General features: G+C 44.5%; 1 protein-coding gene across 1 annotated transcript in view; it reads right to left on the bottom strand.

Moving 5' to 3' along the window:
• OLFM1 (olfactomedin 1) overlaps positions 1-12,051 on the bottom strand; it is a 50,160-nt gene extending 38,109 nt beyond the window's left edge. Inside the window, exon 1 of the mRNA XM_005293226.4 lies at positions 11,433-12,051. Coding sequence (XP_005293283.1) covers positions 11,433-11,528 — 96 coding nt within the window. The 5' untranslated portion in view covers positions 11,529-12,051. The remainder of the gene's footprint in view (positions 1-11,432) is intronic.
• Positions 12,052-24,075: the final 12,024 nt, after the last annotated feature.

Below are 24,075 nucleotides of genomic sequence, written 5' to 3'. Positions count from 1 at the left end.
GTGATGCGCGCAGTGTTGTTGTAGCTACGTTACTCCCAGGATATTGGAGAGACAAGTTGGACGAGGTAAAATACATTCTTCTTCAAAAGAAGAGCTCTGTGTAAGCTCAAAAGCTTGTCTCTCGCCAACGGAAGCTGGTCCAATACAAGATAGTACCTCACCCACCTCGTTTCTCTAATTGACTTTGATGGCACTTTGCCCAAGTACGAACTGAATTAAAATGAGGATATGGCCCTGTGTGTGCACACCATGGCTTGTCATGACAGGGTGGCTCATATTGCGGGGCCGCTGCCATTAGAAGACCTTTACTAAGGGAGGGAGGGGGAATTATCCCAAACCCTTGTGTCCAATCCTACTGATATTTCCTATACTGAATTCCCATGATTCATTAATTCCCAGGGAAGGCTGCCACAAGTACTGGTGGATGGTAGAATATTTTTCCTTCGGTGCAAATATCCAACGAATAATTAGATGTAAATGTGTGGCCTCATTGGAACAACTCAGATTTACATTGGTGTCACTGAGATCAAAATCTGTCCCCCCGTTCTTACCAGGATGGTAGCAGTGAATGCTTATGTCTAAGGTAAAACTCCATCTGCAGAAAGCTCTTAAAGGAAATCACATCCTTCTGTTCTATTCTAGTCTGTTCTTATACTGTGCTCATCACCACAGTATCTGAGCGCCTGATCCTGTACGACACCTACCAGTGCAGTATTTATATCATTTCAATGCTCATTTGGAAACAGGGTATGACCTAAAGCACACCTCTCATGCTAGTCTTCAACAAATATATAGAAGAAGAATTAGTTCAGAAGCATAAAGAAATTATCATCTTTTTTAGGCTTTCACCTTCTACCCACATAACATTTTTAACATACTTTATTATTTAAAAACTATAACAAAAATGCATTTTGTAGCTTTTATTCCACCAGGCAGGTATAAAGGTTCATTCCCCTTCAGTACACATAGGTACTTTGATTGGTATTCAGTAGTGGTAATAGTACTATACAGAACCATTCCTCCAAGGATTGAAAAATGCTTTCCAACTGTTAAGTTTTGTAACACCTTTGGGCTTGACCCTACTCTTGTGGAAGCCAATGGCAAAGCTCTACTTTAATGGCGCAGGATCAGGGCCTCTGGGAGGTAGGACTTATTAGACTTATTTCACAGATAGAGCAAATGAGGCACGGGGACCTGAGGTGCTTAAAGACAGACTCCCATAGTCTGGGCTCCCAATCTATTCCCTCTCCTAGATTCCTATTCTAACCATCTTCCCTTTATGAAAATTATGGGCCAGATCCTCAGCTGGTGTAAATCAGCATAGCTGTACGGCTTACATTGATTTACAACAGCTGAGGAAGTGGCCATGCATAGGATAATCAAGGGAGGAATAAACCCATTTGAATTTTTAGGCTCCTTTGCTTCCATATGCTCCAGAGTATCTATTCTCTTCTTTCAAGAGCCCGTTAACATAAGGGGAGTTATGCCCGGACATCCAGAGAACAATGACTCTGAAATCATCACGGACAATTCAATGACTTGATGCATTTACTGTCTTTCCAGATTCCTGGATTGGAGCCTTCCGTATCAGACCCTAATTCCATTATTTATAGCTCAACAAATCGCCACAGCACTTTCTCCAAACAGTCAGTCCCACCTGGATGTAGCGGAAAGGGGCACACACAGATACACCAATTCCAGCCCCAAATGGAGGCATTGCAAAATCCATGATCAATGGTAACGTCTCTATTCTATTTTTAAATGGCAATTATTAAGTGAGACGAGGTTTTTTATTTGGTTCAGATTTAAATATTGGCACGCAAGGTTAGAAACCCCAACACTGCAGCTTTATGCTAAGACCTGAGCCCCAGGAAGTGAAAATGACCAGTGTATTGACCTTGCCCAAGCTAAGTGAAATGCAAAAATGAAACCCTCATTGTTACTGCTCAAGTGGACATTAGCGGCAGGTTTTTTCAACTGTTATGGTCTAAAAGGTGATAGTAAAACAAAGCCACGAGGACATCAAGGACATATGTTTAAATACATTGGGCCTGAACCGACATTCACTTACACTAAAGTAAATCAGGAGTAATGCCACTGAAGTCAATGGAGATACAGTGGTGTAAGTGCAAGAAGAATCAGGCCCTTTGTTTTCAACCTGACACCATCCTCTTAGGGAAGCTTTCCAGTGCAAAGCAGGATCTGGCCCTTAAAGAGAAACTGGCACCTCTTCGAATTTTTGACAAAACCTCTCTTAGTCTCAGGTTTGCCTCAACAGCTCAGATCACCTCTCTTCTGACTGCTTCCTTGTTTATCACACAGGTTATCTGGCTTGAATAGAGGCTCCTTATGTCTCTGAGATTATCTGTTCCCGTTGTGTATTCTACACCTGATGTCTCCATGACATCAATCATTTCCAGAGCAGCCAATTCTGATGTCTCAATGAGTGAATTACTGCTGTAATGAGATAATAAGCAGCAGGGAAAGATGAACCGTTAGGGAACAAAAGATCTCATTTGCATGCATATATCCTTAATAATAAAGAATGAGGCAGGAAAGATATAAAAATATATGGTATAGAATGGATTCCACTTAATAGCAAACTGCTTAATGGAAAATTTCACTAATGAAAAAGTTGTTGTGCATGCATAATGTAAAATGAACCCAGTTGACTGCAATTGACCCGAGAGGCCAGCATTCTCAAATGTGGTCAATAAATTTGTGTCTGTATTTATGCATGACACGCTAATAAAATAGATCTTTGTCTCCCTCTAATGGATGGTCCACCCACGTAAGAGGTTATGAAGTTGCCACAGGTGGAGACTTGGGGTCCTAGCCAAGTCCTGTTGACCGCAGTAGAAAGACTCCTATTGATTCAGGGGGATTTTTAGCTCTGTTCTTTAGCTTAAGAGATACAGGCTCATCCTTTTATCAGGGAAGGTTCTCGGTGTCCCAAGCTGTGTCAGTTACCCATCCAGAGCCTAACATGTATTTATGTCAATGGCAGAGCAATGTGCCAATTCAGCAACTGCCTGACTGGCAAGCGCAACTGTTATTGTCACATACTATTTTCATGCTTCCTTGTGGTTCACAAACAAGTGCATGCACATAAATGCAGGGGCAGATATGGAGGCGGGGTTGAGGTCAGCAGTGATAATGCCCTATAGATTCATAGATTGTAAGGACCATTGTGATCGGTCTCACCTCCTGTATAACACAGGCCACAGGACTCCCTTGTTTGAACGAAACATCTCTTTGAGGTATGTTTTGTAGAGTTCTAGGATGAGCACCAAAACCAGGATGGCAATGGGTGGCAGCTGTGCTCTGGAAAAGCTCTGTGACATCCCACATCAATGCTCCTTTGGAAGGGAGAAACCTGAGAATGATTCCTCCTGCCTGCTCCACATAACCCTAAGGTGAAATTCACCGCTGTGCAAAGGGCCAGCATGAGACATACACACCATTTAAGTCTCATTCAGTTCCTCAAAATGAGCCTTACGAGGTGCATATAGGCCTCGTGCACCGGGAAGAACTTGCCCCATAAGGCAAATCCTGTCCAAACAGCACAGCCCAGAGTAATCAGGCTGGGTGTCCGGGTAGCCTACTGAGGCTGGGAGAATGAATCTTAGGGTACGTCTATACTACCCGCCGGATCGGCAGGTAGTGTTCGATGTATCGGGGATTGATTTATCGCGCCTCATCTAGACGCGATAAATCGATCCCCGAATCGACGCCCGTACTCCACCTCAGCAGGAGGAGTAAGCGGAGTCAACGGGGGAGCCGCAGCGGTCGACTCACCACCATGAGGATGGCCAGGTAAGTCGAACTAAGATACTTCAGCTACGCGAATAGCGCAGCTGAAGTTGCGTATCTTAGTTCGAACCCCCCCCCACTAGTGTAGCCCAGGCCTTATACTCCTAGACCACTGAGCAGCAGCCAAGTCATTCTGTGGTGCCGCGGGGCTACAGTAATGCCCCTCTGGGGAGCAGTGTCTGATGGGTTCATGTAGCAATAGATCCATCAGCATTACGCCCATGTGTCCCTCCCTCCCCACCCCAATCAACTTCCTGCAAGCTGGGGAATCCCAAGCTCTGTGTTCTGTGGCGCGGTAGGGACCACACAGCCTGTGTGTGTTTCCACACCACTTGCCTCTCCCCCAGTCTTTGGGCAACACACCCGCACACTACTTGCACTGTGAGCAGTGCCTCTGGGTCTGGGGAATGGAGAAAAGGATCTGTCCCTTAGTGTCATTTATCACAGGAGTTGTCATTTGCTTTTAAAGTGACACTGTCTAGCTGTCGGTGCAGAAAGTTCACAAGGAGGCTTTGAGAACTGGAAGTCAGGTGGACCGGCCTCTGCTTTGGGAAACCCCAGCTAATGGGGAAAATGCGGTGGGAAGCCGATGTTCACATTAAACAGACTGGACCGCACTGGGCACGTGGGTGCATAATAGTGTACTACAGACGGTCTAGACAGATGCAAAGGACAACATTCTAATGCAGATCAGGCTTCAGGGGCTCTTTGCCTGTGGGGCTTTGGTTCCATCTATGACACAGACAGGGACCGCTTGCAAAGTACAGCTCTGGCCCTGGACCTTGGTCTGGATTCAAACCCTTCCATGGGTGAGATGTTCAGGTCTGGGCACCTCTCTAATGTGATAAGTACATGGCAGTATATTGTACATCAACGTCCACCCGTGTGTGGATAGCCAGAGACGCACGTGCATGTGGGGTGGGGGCTTGGGCAGCAGAGTTACTATTAGAAAGAATATTTTTGCAAAGTTTCTGCTCAGTTCTCCCAGATTCCCTCTGGGTTGTGAGCCCCTTGAGGCAGTGGGGACAGAAGGGGGCACAATGGGAACAGAAGGGGGCATTCTGTGCTTCTCCCCTCAATAGTGGTGTATAACCAGGGCTGGGAGTCACAGGAAAGGGACCACAACGCCCCACTTAGTGGCTAATAGCAGAAGGGAGCTCCCCCCACTTCCATCCAGGAGTGGGAGAGCAGTGCTCCCCTACAGCTCCCCCTCCTCCTTGGCTGTGGCAGTGAGAGCACCCCCTCCTGCTTCAACTGACTGTGACCCCTGTGCATGGCCCCATTAGAATGCAAGGGAGGTGAATAAACTGAGAAGAGACTCCAGGAACTGGTGGGGGGGGGGGATCGACAGCGAGCAGGGAGCATTATTTCCTCCATAGTCCTTGAGCACCGAAAGCAATACAAAGTTCGTGGCCTCACTCTGCTGTCTTTGTGTCCCACAGCTGAAGTCAGTAGAGCCCAGATCCCCAGAAGGTAGTTAGGGGATCAATGGGCGTTAGACCCCTCAGTACCTTTGAGGAGCTGGGCCTAAGAGCTTTCATAGCACTAGGAACGCCTCAATAGAGCAGGACTGCACTGAAGCAACAGAAATGTTACTAGCTTCCTTTCACCTATAACAGAGTCTCCGCTTTTATACTTACACTGCACCTCGCTGTCCTGAAAGATCCCAATGTTCTGCACAAACCATGGGCCTCATTCAGCAGAGCTTACCCCCCTAAACTCCCATTGATTTCAGTGGGAGTTTTGCATAAGGTATGCCTGACTGGCTCTAGACACATAGAGCAGCACTGAAATGCAGCCACTTCTGGGGCGAGGCACAGCATGCTGCACAGTAGTCATGAGGAGGTTAAATTCTAGCTCAGAACACGGGACAATTCCTTGCACATGGTAAGTGCCGTGTGAGTTTTACTCTCTACACACAGTGCAGAAGGCCCTGAATTTTGCAGCAGAAGGATCATGCTCTCAGTATTACATTTGAACAGAATAATCCCCCTTTACAGATCTTTGCTTTGTACTCAATCTGTGTTTAGCTAAAGCTGCTCTTGACACTAAACCTACAATCTCATAGCAAATGCCACTATGTGTCAGAAGTCTGCGAGCCCGGTACAACAGCCTTACAGTTAATGGGAGTTTTGCAACAATTTCAATACGTGAGGTTTGTATTAGGAGCAATTATCAGCATATCTTTTACGAGCATGTTTCCTTAAGGTTAATTACTGGGGTGTGGATGGGGAAATAGTTCCATAGGTCGGTTTGGAATTACTGTGCAGAAAGTCTTTTTATATGAATAAATAAGTATATCCCATTGTTGTGTGTGTCAATTGCTTTATACTATCATAATTAGTACTGACGTCTGGCAAAGCACCTGCTTTAATCTCCCTGCTCTTGTCCTTCCCACAAGGTCTCTTGTGATCTCACTAGATTTAGAGTATTGTCTACTAAGTAGAGCAGGAGGGATTGAGAGTCAGGACTCCTGAGTTCTACTTCCAGTTCTGAAAGGGGAGTGAAGTTTAGTAGTGAGAAGATGCAGGAGACAGGTAGTCAGCACTCCTGGACTCTGCTCTGAGAGGAAAGGGAGGTATAATAGTTAAAGCATGTAAGAGATTAGAAATCACTATTCCCAGCTTTGTCACCGACTTGCTGTGCGACCTGGGACTCATCATGGCCTCTCTGTGGCTCAGTTTACCCGTGTGTAAAAAAACCCACTTCCTTCAAGAGTAATGATACTTAATGTCATTGATATTTGCAGATCTCTCTGAGATCCTCAGATGAAAGGTTGTGTGCAAAAACAAAGTGCAAACTTCTTCCCTTTCACAATGGTTCGTGCACCCCACTTGCCTCATGAAAAGCTTAGCTTAATAAGTATTAAATAACAAATCGGAAAAGAAACATTTTCCTTTCCTTCCCTGCCTCTGCATCTCTACAGCCATGTTAGTGTTTGTCTCCAGCATTGCTAGGGCCCTTTGGTTCATGGTTTCATAATAGCAAGCAAAAGCCACAGCTTATCACTCATAACTGAGAATTGGCTTCTTCCATTGTCAATGCAGCTTTACAGTCCTCATCTACCTAATTCAGTTAGATAGTAATTAGTTTTGTATTACTTTACACAGTGATGCTAATACTGATTACAAGGACTGATAACTTGAGTAATAAATATAACCCAAGGCTGACAATTACCTGTCTTTTTTATTGGTGAAAGCTGAAGTTAGCGAAACGAGACACTAATTGGTTTATGAAATGAGGCATCTGCCTCATGTTACAGGCTGCAGCTTAATTCACCAATGTGGCTCCACAATAGGGGATGAAGGAGCCTAGCAATCAGTGTGAATGTTTGAAAATCACCTCGACAGCTACAGCTAAACTAGCGCAGTCTAAGGCCTGGCGTTAAAGTGAGTTAGAACTGAGCTGCGTGGGTATCAATGTGCAGGGGGAGTCAGAGAAGTACTCTCCTCCCTCCCTGCTCTCTGGCTCCAAAATCTAAGAGCCACATTTTCAACTGCAAAGCAACGGGTGTAATCCCAAAAATGCATGCCTGATTCTCCTCTCACTTTTGCACCAGCAGTGTAACTTCATTGACTCGAATGAAGTTATTCCTGTTTGACTCCAGTGTCAATGAACCAGAGAACCCCCAGCTTTGGACACCTGGAAAATTGTGCAAGGGGTGCAAACTGATAGGTAGACAGTGCATTTGCACTCACAATTATGGGGTTTTACAGATCCATTGGAAGTGCACACTTTTTTGCCAGGGCACCCAGGGATGAAAAGAGTATACTAATGAACCAGATATGCTATTTTGAAAATCAGTGGCAAAGTTCCCTTTAGACCCTTAAATGGGAGCCCTAAATATTTAATAACTTCCCTGCCCCAGGGAATGTATATTTCTTCTGTGGATTGAATTATTATTGGTTAAAATAAATATCAAAGTGTTTCTTACATCTCTATGTACCCTCAAAACTTCTGGAAAAAGCGATGGCAATTTCATAAGTACTTCAATGTGAAGTTAACAGCCCTGTTTTAAGAGAGACTAAATACATTATAAACCAGGATTGGGGATAGTGTGGGGAAGAGTCTGTAATCCTGATTGTGATCTGACACCTGTTTTCCATTCATCTAACTCCATTGGTTTAGATGGAGTTACTTCTGATTTACCCCAGTGCAAGAATCAGGGGCTATATTTAAATCTGCATCTATAGCCACATATAATAAACCTTTTGAAGCAGATCCTCGGGGGGTATAAATTGCCATCGCTTTATTTAAGTCATCTGAGGATGTAACCCTTTATCTTTCTAGGGTTTCAACTGCCAAAGAAAGAAAACTCTTTCTGAACTCAGAAGAACATTGGCTAAACCTGCATGCATGTAGATGGAAGAATTGGGGTTTTGCCTGCCAATGGCAACAGGTACCAGTGACTGCCCTCCTGCCTAAACCCTAGAGGCACTGTTTAGTAGCTGCTGTAAAATCCAGTCCATTCAAATTCGACTGAAATATTGATCATTTCATGATTTGGATCACTGACCTGTAAAAATGCGAAATGCAGTTTAAGGATATAACCCTCGGACTCTAATATTCTGAATATTTCCATATGGAAATAACTCTGAAATTAAAAAGACAATAACATGCAAGTCTAAAGGGATAAAACTACAAGTGGGGAATCAAAGGGCAAGCTGAAGTTATATCTATGACAAGACTCTGTGACGCAGAAGTTTGGCCAACTGCTGTTATTTTGACTTGGGTTCCTATTAACTTTTAGTCAGGACTTGATTCCAAGCATGTGCTACTTTTTCAGGATTTAATGCACAGCGTCCATTTGCAATGTCCCACCTGCTCCAGGAGAGAATTCAGGGTTAGGGCTCAGCTAACCCTCCTGTTCAGAAGCCAGCTGTGACTGGGATTACTTGAGAATTCAGCTCTCGTTTAGGGTGCTCAGATATGATTAGTTGGAAACAACTCTCTCCCTTCCCACCGGGAGATGGTTACCCTTCTGTACACAGAGCAGCAGCAGTTGTTCCCTGAAAGAAAAGCAATGTACTCACCACCTTACCGTTGCAAAGTCTGCACTAGCACCCCTTATGGGGAGTATTTTGGGGGCTGATGTGCATGCTTCATGTTATTAAAAGGAGGAACGGGGGGAGGACAACTGCCTTTGCATTGTCACTGAAAGCTGCCTAATTAGAAATGAATCTTCCCTTAACCATGACTACCCCATCGGGCTCTCTGGAGGGGGTAGGGGAATGCGGATGAGAGTGTGACTCCAGTGCATGTGATAGAGATGTTAATTTGGCACCAAATTACACGTGGGAGGCACGGAACTGGGCGGCGTCAGGGATGAAAGGCCTATTTGGGGATTGCATCTGGCAGCTGTGCTACAGACATGAGATGCAAAAACTCCGAAACGGATCTGCAGAACCGAACAATGCTGCAGCTCCGCGGGAGAGCTGTCCGTTCCCATGGAACAGGAAGGCGGTTCGGAGAAAGGAGCCTAAATCAGTGTCGCCAGCTCCAGGTGCGCAAGGTAGACAGTGAAAGAAAGCAAGGAGGGTACCTGGCTCAAAATCTAGCCAAGGTTTATATGTTTTTATTTAAAACCAGTGGGCTAAACACTGCTCTGGGATAGCGCCACTGAAGTCAGCCAGGGATTATTCTGGCCCAAAGCTTGTCGCTGGAGTGGTCTGATTTAGTTTCCCCGGACTAAAGTTGGGACAAAAGTTCTTACACACCCGCAAAACAGAATCTGATACTCCGCCAACACCAGCAGCTGCCTCCAGCACAAGGAGATGCAATTGCTAAGGTGTCCTTGCAGGAAAATGCCAAGGCAGAGAAGGTGGGTGCTGAAAGAGAGAAAGAAGCCATTAAGCAGCTGGGGGAAAGAGTCTGATGCAGCCAAGAAATTCAAATTCCGCATGAAACAGATACTCTCATGCTCGCCGGGGGGCAACCAAGAAGGGGGAGAGGAGGAAAGATACAAGCTTGCAGAGAAGATCGCTGGTGTTTGTCATGCCAAAGGAGGATGGCAGGTGCTTCATCAGGGAGCACTATTTGTTTGTTTCAGGGCAATTCTTGTCCGTTTCATCCTGCTTTGCCCAGTTTAGCACATGCGGGTGTATGTGAGCGAGTATATACCCTGGGGTATTTACTCTCTCAATGCACACAACAGATTTTCATTGGTCAGTCACTTTAGCTATAATTCCTTCCCAGCCCTTCCACTTTACAGGCAACTTGGAATTGTTTTTAATAAGCCCCTCCCTTGGTCCTAACATTTTAAGACTTTGCTTTGGAGATTTCTTCCTATCAGCAGCAGCTCAGAAATATTCTGTAGGTGAAACATGCTTTAGCCACTAAATTTCAGTACCCAGGACAGTGACTTCAGAGGCTAGTGTATGTGTGTGTGTAATAATAATAAAAAAACATATCTAGAAGGAGAGTCCAGTTGTTAATTGGTTCCATACCTGACAGCCTCTAAGGGAGAGTCCATTCCTATTTATTTATTGCTTACAGGCAACACTACAATTATCACACACACCCCCGCGCCACATAGAGTATCCCCCTTGTGATCACTTTTGCTCCTTTTTTGCCTGATTAAGAAAAAGCAAAACCACCTTTGTTTCTCAAAGAAGTGGAATGGACTTTTATTTCCACTCACACAAAAAAAAAACAACCAAAACCCAACCTCCCCCCCCAACTCAACAATAAGTGGGCTTGGAAGTACAGAAAGGCAATCAAAGAAAGAAACAGCCCCCAAGCATGCCACAATTGGAAACACTGAGGGACATTTAAATGTCACCCTAAATCAGGAAAGCGAGCACCACATCAGTCGTTTATCCAGATACAGGGGAGGGGGTGAGCGGGAATGAAACAGAAGTGATTGCAGGTGGAAATTACATATTTTACAAGGGAAAATAGAACTCACACAAGTAGACAGACCGACTGAGCAACCCCTAGCTTACCAATAACAGAATGTGCATTTCAAGCTACTTGTACTATTGAATTTTTAAGGCTATCACATACCCCCCTAATTCCTGTCCATTTACCAGCTGAGAATTGCATTGAGATGGTAGCAACCTCATCTTTAATTGAGGACTTCTCAAAGAAGAAGGAGGAATTAAAAAAGCAGGATAACACTCAAGCCCCCCAGTGATGAAATGTTGTGGTAGATGATGAATTCCCTTCCTCCCCTCGTGAAACAAAAGGCAGTCACATTACAGACTCACCAGTTTCACCTTACCTGAATTGCAACTTTTAATTGGGGAGGGAGAGTTGAATTCAACCACCCTACCCCATTCCAGATCTGGCTGCAATAAAAATCTACAGCAGATCTGAAGGCACAAAGGCAACCTTAAAAAAAAAATCCCCCTTTAAGTACGACCTCTTCCCCAGACACACATACACCTTTATCCCTCCACCCTGGTTCTCCCTATGCCCTGCGCTCCCCCGCACTGCTTGCCTGCATCGCAGGAGAGGAATTTGATGAATGACCTCTATTGCATGTTCCAAAAAGAAGGAAGGGGGAGGGGGGGGGAGTGAAATTGACAGAAAGATGCAATTTCCTACTCTAGTTTCTTTTGTGCTCTACAGCTTTAGTAGAAAATGGCGTTTGGAGCGAGCGAGAGAGAGAAACCTACTTGAGTGAGTTCTGTTCCCATCAGCAGAAGAAAGAAGAGACCCAGAAGCTTGCTTGTAGGTTGCATCTCTTGCACACAGTTCCAGGTACCTGGCATGCAGATTTCCCCCTCTCCTCCTGGGTTATTTTCTTTTGCTGCGTTGATCACCGACTTCCCTTGCTTGCTTTTGAGTCCTTAGATTTTTTTTTAAATTATGATTCTCTCAGTACCCCGAGAAGGCAATGCAAGAAATCTGCTTAGCACAGCCTTCACTTTGCATATTTAGTGAGCGCCCCGTTTCTCCTCTTCTCTCTGATCTGGCTCTCTCTGGCTTTTGTTGTTTGTTTTATTATTATTATTATTTAATGGCTCCCCTGATCGAAAGACATTGGCGAGGAGAAATTCAGCGGAGCACGAAATGATTATCTCTGCAATTGCCAAAAGTTTGCCTTGAAAAGGGGGGCTGATGGAGGGAGGACAGGGATTTAAAAAAAAAAAAAGGAAAAGAATTGGAAGGCAGGGGCTACTAGCAGGGATGGATGTTTGAAACAGGATGTGACATCAACAAAGGCGGGGGAAATTTAACTAGACACGGAGAAGGGAATGGGGAGGGGGGGAGGTAAAGCAGCAGGATCAAAAATGCAGCCAGATGCAAAAGGAGGAGGGGTCAGATTTGGTACTGGGGGGAGGGGGAGCTGAGGAAAGCAGACAAAAGGGAGTGAGGCTGAATGTGGGAAGGTCCCTCTGCAGAAAATTTGAGGCAAGCCCTGGCCCAGTATGTTAAAGGCAAAGAGGATTTTCCTTGGGAGGAGGGGGGGATTTAACAGCAGCACCCCTCCACACACACCCCTCATTCTTTTCCTGTTCAGGAGGCTCAGGATTGCAAGCATATGAGGGACTGGAATTCATTTAAACTTCAACACAGGTATATTGCCATACCCCACGCACTTTCCATTGGTGTCAGAGATTACAAACAAATAAGAAATTGACTGATTGATTTTGGAGAGGGTGGGAGTGGAGGAATGTCTCTAATCTAGGTCATGGCAATGCCAAAACCACCCAAAAAGGGAAACAATTAGGGCTGTCAAGCGGTTAAAAAAATTAATTGCAATTAATCAGGTGATTAAAAAAATAATCTCATGATTAATCGCACTGTTAAATAATAAGAATACCATTTATTTAAATAGTTTGGGATATTTTCTACATTTTCAAATATATTGATCTCCATTACAACACAGAATACAAAGTGTACAGTGCTCACTTTATATTATTATTTTTATTACAACTATTTGCATTGTAAAAAGCAAAAGAAATAGTATTTTTTAATTCTCTTAATACAAGGACTGGAGTACAATCTCTTAATCATGAAAGTTGAATTTACAAATGTAGAATTATGTACAAAAAATAAATGCATTCAAAAATAAAACAATGTAAAACGTTAGAGCCTACAAGTCCACTCAGTCCCATTTCTTGTTCAGCCAATCACTCAAACAAGTTTGAGTACATTTGCAGGAGATAATGCTGCCCACTTCTTGTTTACAATGTCACCTGAAAGTGAGAAAAGACATTTGCATGGCACTGTTGTAGCCGGCATCACAAGAAATTTATGTGCCAGATGCACTAAAGATTCATGTCCCTTCATGCTTCAACCACCAGTCCAGAGGACATGCATCCATGCCAATGACGTGTTCTTCTCAATAATGATCCAAAGCGGCGCTGACTGATGCGTGTTCATTTTCATCATCTGAGTCAGATGCCACTCACAGAATGTTGATTTTCTTTTACACTGGTTTGGGTTCTGTAGTTTCTGCATCGGAGTGTTGCTCTTTGAACTCTTCTGAAAGCATGTTCCAACACCTTGTCCCTTTCAGATTTTGGAAAGCACTTCAGATTCTTAAACCTTGGGTTGAGTGCTGTAGCTATCCTTAGAAATCTCACATTGGTACCTTCTTTCTGTTTTGTCAGATCTGCAGTGAAAGTGTTCTTAAAATGAACATGTGCTGAGTCATCATCCGAGACATGAAATAAGTGGCAGAATGGGTAAAACAGAGCAGGAGACATGCAATTCTCAGTCACAAATTTAATTAATACATTTTTTTAAACAAGCATCATCAGCATGTAAGCATGTCCTCTGGAATGGTGGTCGAAGCATGAAGGAACATACGAATGTTTAGCATATCTGGCACGTAAATAACTTGCAATGCCGGCTACAAAAGTGCCATGCAAACGCCTGTTTTCACTTTCAGGTAAATGTTTACATTTGCAGGAGATAAATGCTTCCTGTGTATTAAACTTGTTCGTCTGAGTGAATGGCTGAACAAGAAGTAGGACTGAGTGGACTTGTAGGCTGTAAAGTTTTACATTGTTTTGTTTTGAGTGCAGTTATGTAACAAACAAACAAAAATCTACAGTTTAAGCTGTACTTTCATGATAAAGAGGTTGCACTACAGTACTTGTATAAGGTGAATTGAAAAATACTATTTCTTTTGTTTATCATTTTTACAGTGCAAATATTTGTAATAAAAATAATAATATAAAGGGAGCACTGTACCCTTTGCATTCTGTGTTGCAATTGAAATCAATATATTTGAAAATATAGAAAAACATCCACAAATATTTAATACATTTCAATTGGTATTCTGTTGTTTAACAGTGCTATTAAAAGTGCAATTAATCACAATTAATTTTTGTAGTTAATCGCGTGAGGTAACTGCGATTAATCGACAGCGCTAGAAACAATATATATAAAATTCTTAGATCCAAAGTATTGAGACCAATATAAAATTGGTGAAAATACTCTTCTTTCTACACAGCAAGATAGAAACACACACACACACACAGGCATACACACTTTGTCTACATAGGAAGGGAGAGACCTTTCTTTGTTGCCTCAGACACACACTTACAGAGTGCCTAATACCCAGGAATTGCAAAGGACTTTACAGGTATTCATTATTAAGGCTCAGATTTTTAAAGGTATTGAGAAGTAGCTCTGCTCAGCATTGCAAACCCTAAGGGCTGGTCTACACCTAAAACTTAGGTTAACGTAGTTGTCTTGCTCAGGGGACATGAAAAATTCACACCCCTAAAGGACACCCACAAGGTCAATGGAAAAATTCTTCGCTTAACTTAGCTACTGCCTCTTGTAGACGTGGATTAATTACAGCAGTGGAAAAACCCTTCCCTTCACTGTAGCAAGGGTCCACACTACAGCGATACAGAGGCACTGCAGCAGTCCCATAGTTGTGTCCCTGTAACAGTGTAGAGATAGCCTAAGGCCAGGTACACACTAAAAAAAGAGATCGACCCAGCTATCACTCAGGGGCTGTGAAAAATCCACCCCCCTGAGCAATATATTTCAGCCAACCTCAGCCTCGGTGTGGACAGCACTAGGTTGATAGAAGAATTGTTCCATCAACCTAGCTACTCTCCCCAGGGGAGGTGGATTAACTACGCTGACAGGAGAGCTCTCTCCCGTTGGCTTAGGGCGGCTTCATTAAGTCTCATTTTCAAAATTGACTTAAGCCGCCTAAGTCTCTGAAAGTGAATGGTACGCAGGGTCTAAGTACCTAAGTCACTTTTATCAATGGGATTTAGCCATTTAAATCACTTAGGCCTTGCAACACTGAGGGGAGCAATGCCAAGATAACATTAAAAATCTTATGTTACCCTGGTGAATTAAATCAGTATTATTATTACCATTTTACAGGTGGAAAAGTTAATGCCCAATTTATATATTATTATGATGCATGTTTTGACATATATCACCCAGCGGCTTCCTGGGTTTAGTAAGAAACTTCCCTCCTGGGCATTTTAGCCCTTGATGTTCATTACATGAGGTTTCTACCTTCCTCAGAAGGTTCTGATATTGATTACTGTCAGAGACAGGATACCAGAGTCTATAGACCACTGATCTGATGTATGACAATTCCTGTTCCTAACGTAGTACAAAGCACAGGCAATTCAGTGGAAGGAAGAACATTTGGGAAGATTTCTCAGTGACAGCGGTAAGCAAATGGGACACAAGTTGTCAATGCATTGTGGCAGGAATAATGGTCCATGCAATTTTGGGCTTGTTTGTACGTAGGCTTCATGTCACAAAAAACAGAGGTCATGGTCCCCCTGAGCTGGGATTTCAACAGGAGTATTGTGTTTGGTTCTGGACAAGGCTTTCCTTGAAAGGTGTAGATGAATTAGAGATCAGAGAAGAGCAATGGACATGCTTGGATTGACCGGAGGAAAGATGGGTCGGTCGGCTGAACAGCATGTGCGTGCAGAGTGGGGACTGATAACCATCTGCATGGTTGGATGGAAGAAAACACAAAGGCAGAAGAGATATGATTCAGTATGAATGCAGGGAGTAATCGCCTGATAGCTAGGGCCCTACCAAATTCACCGTCCATTTTGGTCAATTTCATGGTCATCGGATTTAAAAAATCATAAATGTCATGATGTCAGCTATTTAAATCTGAAATTTCACAGGGTTGTAATTGTAGAGGTCCTGACCCAAAAAGGAGTTGTTGGGGGGTTGCTAGGTTATTGTGGGGAGGTTGAGGTACTGCTACCCTTACTTCTGTGCTGCTGCTGGCGGGGCGCTGCCTTCAGAGCTGGGCAGCTGGAGAGCAGTGTCTGCTGGCTGGGAGCCCAGCTCTGAAGGCAGAGCCACCACCAGCAGCAGTGCAGAAGGAAGGATGGCATGGAATGGTATTGCCACCCTTACTTCTGCGCTTCTGCTGGCGGGGCGCTGCCTTCAGAGCTGGGCGCGCTGCCTTCAGAGCTGGGCGCCCGGCCAGCAGCCGCTGCTCTCCATCCACCCAGCTCTGAAGGCAGCGCAGAAGTAAGCGTGGCAATACTGTGACTCCCCTAAAATAACCTTGTGACCCCCCGCAACTCCCTTTTGGGTCAGGACCCCCCAATCCGAGAAATGCTGGTCTCCCCTGTGAAATCCGTATAGCACAGGGTAAAAGCACACAAAAGACCAGATTTCACGGTCCGTGACACGTTTTTCATGGCCGTGAATTTGGTAGCCCATACCACTGAGCAGTGAGGTAATACCCCAAGGGCAGTGACGATAGGCCCTTTATTGGAGACACTTCATATTAGAATGAACAATAAAAGCTAATGAAAGGACTATCCTTCTCTAAGGTCTTTGTCTGACTCCTACCATCATAGGATCCAAGCATTGCATAATAATCCTCACAACAGGGGGAGTCAATCTAGTCAGGCCAAGTGATGTGCCCAAAGTCACGCTGGAAGTTTGTGGTGCTGCAGGGATTTGAACTGAGGTTTCCTAATGCCGAATCTAGGGCCCTAACAGCTAGACCATCCACCCTCAACACACAGCGCCTGATCCTCAGCAGCTATTCACGTAGCTGCAGTATTGTCGCCGGAACTGCACCAATATGCACCGTCTAAAGCTCTTTCAGAAACTGTCTAATGCCTATTGACCCTTCTATAAAGAGCTGCAGCACAGCTGCTGCGACTTACGAGTTTTGGGTAGCAAGTCAAATTCTCACTTCACAGCTGGAAAACACACAACCCTAAAGCAAGCATCAGCAAAGCAATAAGTGAGCCTGCCACATGTAGGCGGCACAACATGAGGACAGCGGTGTCACCCTGCCCTTCACATTGCTGGGAGCCATGCTGTGTGGCCCCCATTTTGGCATCTCAGAACAGCAGATGAGCACAATGTTCTGTGCTAGGTACGTTTGTATTTGCTCAAATAACAGAGGAGACTTTGGGTCATGCACAAAGCAAAGACACATTTTAAAAGTTAGTGAGGGGGCACATATGGAGCGGATTCTTTTTTAACATTTTATATCTGTGTAACTCCACTGACCTCAGTGGAATTACTCTGGATTTACACTGGGATAAGTGAGAGGAGAATCTGGTCCATAATCTGGTTTGCTTTTTTCTATTATTATTAGTAGTAGTAGTAGTAAAACAGTAGCACTTGGAATCCCTAACTGAGCTCCAGGTTCCATTGTCCCAGGTCCAATACGCACCCAAAGTAAGAAACAGTCCCTGCCCCCCAAGAGTTTACGAGCTAAATATACAAAACAGATGAAGTGGGGAAAGGGAAAGAGGCGCAGAGAGGGGAAGTGACACAGTAGATCCGTGACACAGCTGGGAATAGCACTTTGGTCTACCAACTCCCACACTGTGGTGTCCACACTTTAAAAAGAACGTTGACACATTGGAAAGGGTTCAGAAAACTGCTGCAAGAGCGACTGTCGGTCTGGAGAACCTGCCTTAGAGTGAGAGACTAAAGAAGCGCCATCTATTTAGTTTAACAAAAGAGAAAGTAAAGAAGTTGCTTGATCACAGATGTAAGTACCGTCATGGGGAGATGATGTCTAATAGCAAAAGGCTGTTTAGTCTAGCAAGCAAAGGCATCAAGGCATCCGGTGGCTGGGAGACAAATTCAGACTAGAAATAAAGCACCCTTTTTTAACAGGAAGGGTAATTAACCATTGGAATAACTTAGCCAGGGAGGTGGTGGATTCTCCACCATTTGAAGTTGTTCAATCACAACTGGATGTCTTTTTATAAGCTATGCTCTAGTTCACCCGGAAATGCTGGGTTTGATGCCGTTGGTTAAATTCTCAGGTCTGTGCTATGCAGGAGGTCAGACTAGATGATTGTACTGGTCCCTTCCGGTTTCCAAATCTATGAATCAATCTGATGCCCTATCCACTAGACCACGCTGCCTCTTTAAAGCAATTGTATTGCTGGTGAAGGGTGCCAGATGGACAGGTCTGGGCACTGATGGCTTCACTGAAAAAGTACAACCGGGGCAGAGGCATTGCTGCCTTCCCACAGCATCCCCTTGCCAAACCCTTCTCATAGGAATGAATCGTGTTTAGGAGGAACCACCTGAAGGAGTGGGATGGTAATTTAATGTCTATATACTTCAGCAATCTGTAGAGACTTAACTAACATAGGTGCCAGTGGTGGTGTCTGTAGGCCAGCATGCAAACGGTCTTGCTGGAATCAGAAGACGTTTCAGCAAGTACATCAATGTTCACATATTTTTTTTTACTCTTTACCTATTCCATTTTTTAAAAGGTTGGCCATGAACCCTTTTTAAGCATCCTTTGGAAATGAAGTGGCCCATTGGCTCTGGGCATGTGCCGCTTTATTATTCAGGAATTCACAGCATTGGCAGGCTAGGCCTACTGGCCATTGAGGACTTTGCTTTGTTGGATTAGTGCTCATGAAAGGTGCTGGATCAACTGCCCAACCCTAGACACAAAGATCTTTCATTCACCTACAAAGCTGACAGCGGTGGCAGCTTCCTCACCCTTTAGTTGAGTGTCTTGATGGACAAGGGGGTAGCTCAAGGTTTCAATAATTCCTTTAGCATCTCTGATCAGTCGTCAATTAGTATCAATTATGAGGGTGCTACCCCCTTCCGCTGGGAACTAAAGCACCCAATTCATTTCACATCGGCCACCAAACAGCCGCAAGAGGGAAACATATTTTAGTCCTGACCTGGCAGTTCTGTGGCATAAGTAAGAGCAGCCCCAGGGCCCCTTTAATTTTATTTCTTTCAAGTGAGGGCCCACGCTGGGCTGGATTCCAAATAGCATCTAATAGGTAAAAAGCTCTCTACCGCATTACCAGTGCCTGACCCATTCAGTACTCCTGCATGCTGAATGTAGGCTGAAGCATATATGAAACAATCTTGCTCCTCTTAAAGGACGGAGAGTAGTCACGTCTACTGGTATGGGTATTTCTCCAGTTGGCCACATGGCTGCTGTTAATTCATGTGGCCTAGTTTTCCCCCTTTGCTACTTGTGTTTTAGACAAAACAAATAAAACCCTCTATTTTCCTCTCAAGGAGCAGACTGACTGCTTCCCTCAAAGCTGGTCCTGCGGTCTCCTTTAGCTGCCTCTCCAACAGCCTCTCCACGCAGCCAAGTGGCTGCTGCTAACGTGCATATTTTGGTTCTCTTCTCCCATTGAGAGTAAGAATATTCCAGGCATGGTGATAACCACCTCTCCAAGGCTTTGCTACCTACAGACCTGAACAAAAAATGCACAAACCTTTCTGTGGCCATTTGTATATGTTTTTATGCAAATTCACTTCTGCTGTGTTCCCGCCCCTTTTGCGTTCACTTTTCCCCAAAGATCATGCAATCACGTTTTACCCTCATGAATGTCCAGGGAGGCCAAATTTTAAGCTCGCACATTGGAACACTCGCACAGAGCAAATTTTAAATTCACCTCCCACAAGGATTTGCACCAAGACCCACCCAATTGTAAGATCAGGGAAACAAGAAAAATACCATCTGACCAATCACAACCCTTTGGCTTGTGAGTTGGATGAAACAGAGGCTAACAAAGCCATTTGCAAAACATCCATGAGATGCACGTAAGAACAGCCATACTGGGTCAGACCAAAGGTCCATCCAGCCCAGTATCCTGTCTTCCGACAGTGACCAATGCCAGGTGCCCCAGAGGGAGTGAACCTAACAGGCAATGATCAAGTGATCTCTCTCCTGCCATCCAGCTCTACCCTCTGACAAACAGAGGCTAGGGACACCCTTCCTTAGATGACACCAACTTTCACTGTCTCTGGGCTTGGGTTGGATTCAAACAAGCAACCAAAAGATAAAAGGTTCTATATAGTCACTTGTTATTTCCCTAAGCCGTCCGCCTCCACACCCCCCGCCCCCCAAAGGAAGTTCTGTCCTATTCACAAAGCAGCAAGAACCATCTTGTGTGCTGAAAAATATTTCTGACTGGCACGGGAATACATCTGAACTACACGTAAGATATTGCTGATTGCAATACAGGGGCACTGATGAACAAAAAGCCAAGGAGACTGATTATTGGACCCACCTCAGAATAGTAGTTTATAAACCCTACTCATCTCATCCCCGGCTCACAACCCTCATATATTAAGCAACCCCAGATACTTACTGGCCCCTCTGGAGGTTTATTATTTATGCTGACATTTCTTAGGCTGTCTGCTAAGGGTTGTCCAGAGAGCGATTGACTTTCCAAGCTGACCCATATTATTGATCTCCTATCTGAAAAGTGTCAAGAGACAGGAGAAAAGTGCCTGGCAAGAGCAGCGCTGTCATGGGTTCCTCATGCTCCGTGACAGGGTAATTGAGCACTCCCATGGAAACGTAGGGCTTGATACCACTCTGTGTGTGGTGACATTCATAGAACTGCGGAGGATCTAACCTGGAGTAGACTCATATAGGATATCTCTGAGTATTCCATTATGTACAGACAGGACAGAGAAAGCATATTCCCTTCCTGTTGAGGGGTAGATGCTAATTGCATTTCCTGTGCAGTGAGACACTCTTTTTCTTTTGGGTTACAGATGGTCTCAAAACCCAAGTCACAAATTTTGGATCTGAACTTCTCCAAAGGGTGGTGGAAGGTGGTGTTTGAATATGGGACATTGACAGAGATAGCAGACAGCTGTCAAGTTTGGAGTTAGTTCCTGATCCAAATTTCTTGGCTATTTGGATGTGCAGTTTCAGCTGAGATGCTGTGTAGTAGCATTGTGTCCGACGTAGCTGTAGATGTAAAGCCCCAGTTTCCCAGTGGCAGCAGCAAGGATTGTCCAGGACTCTTATTTTGTTGGAGTTTGTGGAATGATCTCCTAGGCTCTCTTCCTGACTTTGCCACTGGTTCATTGTATGGCCTTTGGCAAGTCACTTACAACTAGAACTAGCATTAACACCAAAGCAAAGATATTCTTTAGAAAAACTTTCTCAATTGCGAAAAACTAAAATTACAAGTGAAGACGTAAAACTGGCCATGATACCTCCAAAATGGGCAAGGCACCACAGCAAGCAGAGAAAGGAATCCTGCTCTGAAGAGCATTCAGTCTAAATTCAACATGACAATCTCTGCTGCCAATCCAGCTGTCATCTTAAAATGAAGGCTCCAACCCGCTCAAAGATCATGACCTTGGAAACTCCTGGTGATCGGTCCCCAGTGGAGGTAGTAGTGGCAAGGACCCATTCTACTTTGGGCGGGGAGGAAAAGAGGTCTGTGGTTTGGTCCAGTATTCCATAAGCATTCGTCCAATGCAAGGGGGACAAGACAAGAGGACATAAGGGCAATGGCCACAGGTCACTGAAGGAGCGGAGAAAAGTTCTTGAGGTCAAAAAGATCATTCTCAATGGTGACTTTTGTGTCCCTTTTTTAGTTCAGAGGGAGTTCATTCTGGGCTATTTAGATTCCTAGTCTCCCCACGTTCCATCATTACATGTGGAGGTGTTTAAGGTTTCCACAATACAGTCTTCCTGCAACTCATTATGCTGCTCCTTCAGTTGCAAAGGTATAGAACTGTTCTCATGTCAAGGCCTCTCATATAGAAACAACTATAGCATCTTTCAGCAACAGTCAAGGGCACTGCCCTATCGCTATTGTAAGCGGGAGTATTTTTTGGAACGTTAATGTAGTATTTTTCAGTAAGGGTGATAGGCACGAGAGTAATAGAGAAGAGTGCATAAACCTCCAGATTCCACGATAAACCCAAAACTCAGAGCATCTTCTCTGCCAGGACCTACAGACCTGTTATGACACTGGGCCCAGTCTGGAGTGAAACTAAGGTGGTTTATGATCTTCATTGTAATCCATAGACCACCACACCTCGGGGTTTGTTCTTTTCGTTTGTGTAGTGGTATGGTAATGACCTAAAAGCAAGCAAAAAGTGGTGATTCCAGGAGTATCACCCAGCACTATTCATGGGCTATTATTCCTAGCAGTTTAGCAGTGAGCCCACCATCTATCACGCTGACCAATATTGTCTCAGTGTTTCCTTGCGCTCCCCTAGCTCTCTGTTTCCACCTGTTATCATTTATCTTACACTTAGATTGTAAGCTCTTTGGTGTAAGGACCATCTTGTTGTTCTGTCTTTGTACAGCGCCTAGCACCACAGGGTCCAGATTCTTGACTAGAGCTCCTGGGGCTATGGTAATACAAATAATAAACATAAATAATTAATAATTGCATTTCCTGCTGTTTCATTACCAGAATGTGCACATGTGCCACTGATGAGGCATTATCAACTTTTAGCACATTGTCAAGGAAAAAGGAAAAAGAAATCAATAAATAAGTGCATGCTTTTTTAAGAAAAGACTTCCTGTACCTTGGGCAGAACATCACCAAAATAGGATGCGGCAGTTGCTAAGGTAACAGCACCAACATTTTTTTTTCATGAATAGTAAAGTAAATTGGCATGAAGCAATAAAACCCACATACATTGCCAGCGTATATATTAGTGCTGCTCCAGGGTTGCAATCATTTATGGGCTCTTTTTCCTTGAAAAACAATTGTGTGTGTGTGTATCATGTAGATACAAACTATTTTGTATCTACATGATAGACACACACCAGAGAAAGTGGACTGATTCTTTGAGCCAGCCGCTTCACACGAGAAATGCCTTAATTCTGATCTTCAGAAATTCTGGACACCTGCCCCCCCTGTCTTTGCTTTGGTCTGTGGCTGCCTGGATTAACAACTTGTCAGCTAATGAATTTTGACATGTTTCAACAGCATTCATAGTTGGACTCAAGGTACAAATAGTTCCTGCGAATATTCTGCAAAAACAACTTTTGTTTTCCTGTTGTTCCCGTCTTTCAAATCTGGAACATGGAAAACGAGGACAGGACTTACAAACAATAAGGGTAACAGATAGAGCGAACGTACAATGGGGCCATTTAATTAGTGCATTAAAAAACCCATAGCAGCAGATTCTGTGCTAGGCCTTCAGAGAAAGAAGTAGCACAAATTCCTAGAGCGACACACTCTGCTTAATTACACCAGTGGCTACTCCAGCCAAGGCAATGGGTGCCCTGTGAAGGCAGGATTTGTCATTTGTGTTCTATTTTGTGTGAATTTAGTGCTGGTGAAAGATCCTCTGTTTATTTATAGTGACTTTTGTACAGGTTTTCCCCTCCCTGCCTTTCCAGCGTCAGTCATCCCCAGGACTGTGGGGAGTTCGGGATCTGATCCAAAGACCATTCAAGTCAGTAGGAGTCTTTCCGTTGCGGTCTTTATTTATTGTAATAATAGCTAGATGCCCCAACAAAGGTGCCACCAGCCTCCTCATTGTTTTTCCAACAAAGTTTGGGGCCATACTGTGCCAGGTGCTGTACAAACACATGAGACAATCCCTGCCCCAAAGAGCTCACAGTCCAAGTAGACAAGACACACAAAAGTGACAGGGGAAACTGAGGCACAGTGGCAGAGCTGGGAATCAAATCCAAGTCTCCTGAATCTCAGTCCAGTGCCGTATCCCTGACATCCCCCTGCCTCCCTTCCATTGACTTTGATGGGCTTGGCCTCAAGCTCATTAACTCACATCACAGAGCAGCTGTCTGTGATAGTGACTTTCAGGACCCAGAAGAACAAAGGAAGCCGATTAGGGCTGGCTTTAGTGGGGATTTGTGGGGTCAATTGCACCCACAGAAATCAGGGGCACAAAAACACCCTGCAGAGCTGCGTTTGCTCCTTTGCACAAGAAACTACCTGTGGCTCCAGAACCCGGGCCCCATGTCAGAGTTGCAGCCCGCTACAGAGGCCCAAAGGCAAAGGGTTCCCAGGGAGTGGGCAGGGCAATGGTGCCACCTGTCCCAGTCTCTGGGCAGGGTCCTGGCCTCATGACGGGGCCTCTCCCCACTCTGAGCAA

The sequence above is a fragment of the Chrysemys picta genome, chromosome 18, assembly GCF_011386835.1.
Source record: "Chrysemys picta bellii isolate R12L10 chromosome 18, ASM1138683v2, whole genome shotgun sequence".
NCBI lineage: Eukaryota > Metazoa > Chordata > Testudines > Emydidae > Chrysemys > Chrysemys picta.
Note: the sequence above shows the minus strand (reverse complement) of the source record. Positions and strands in the feature narration are given on the sequence as shown.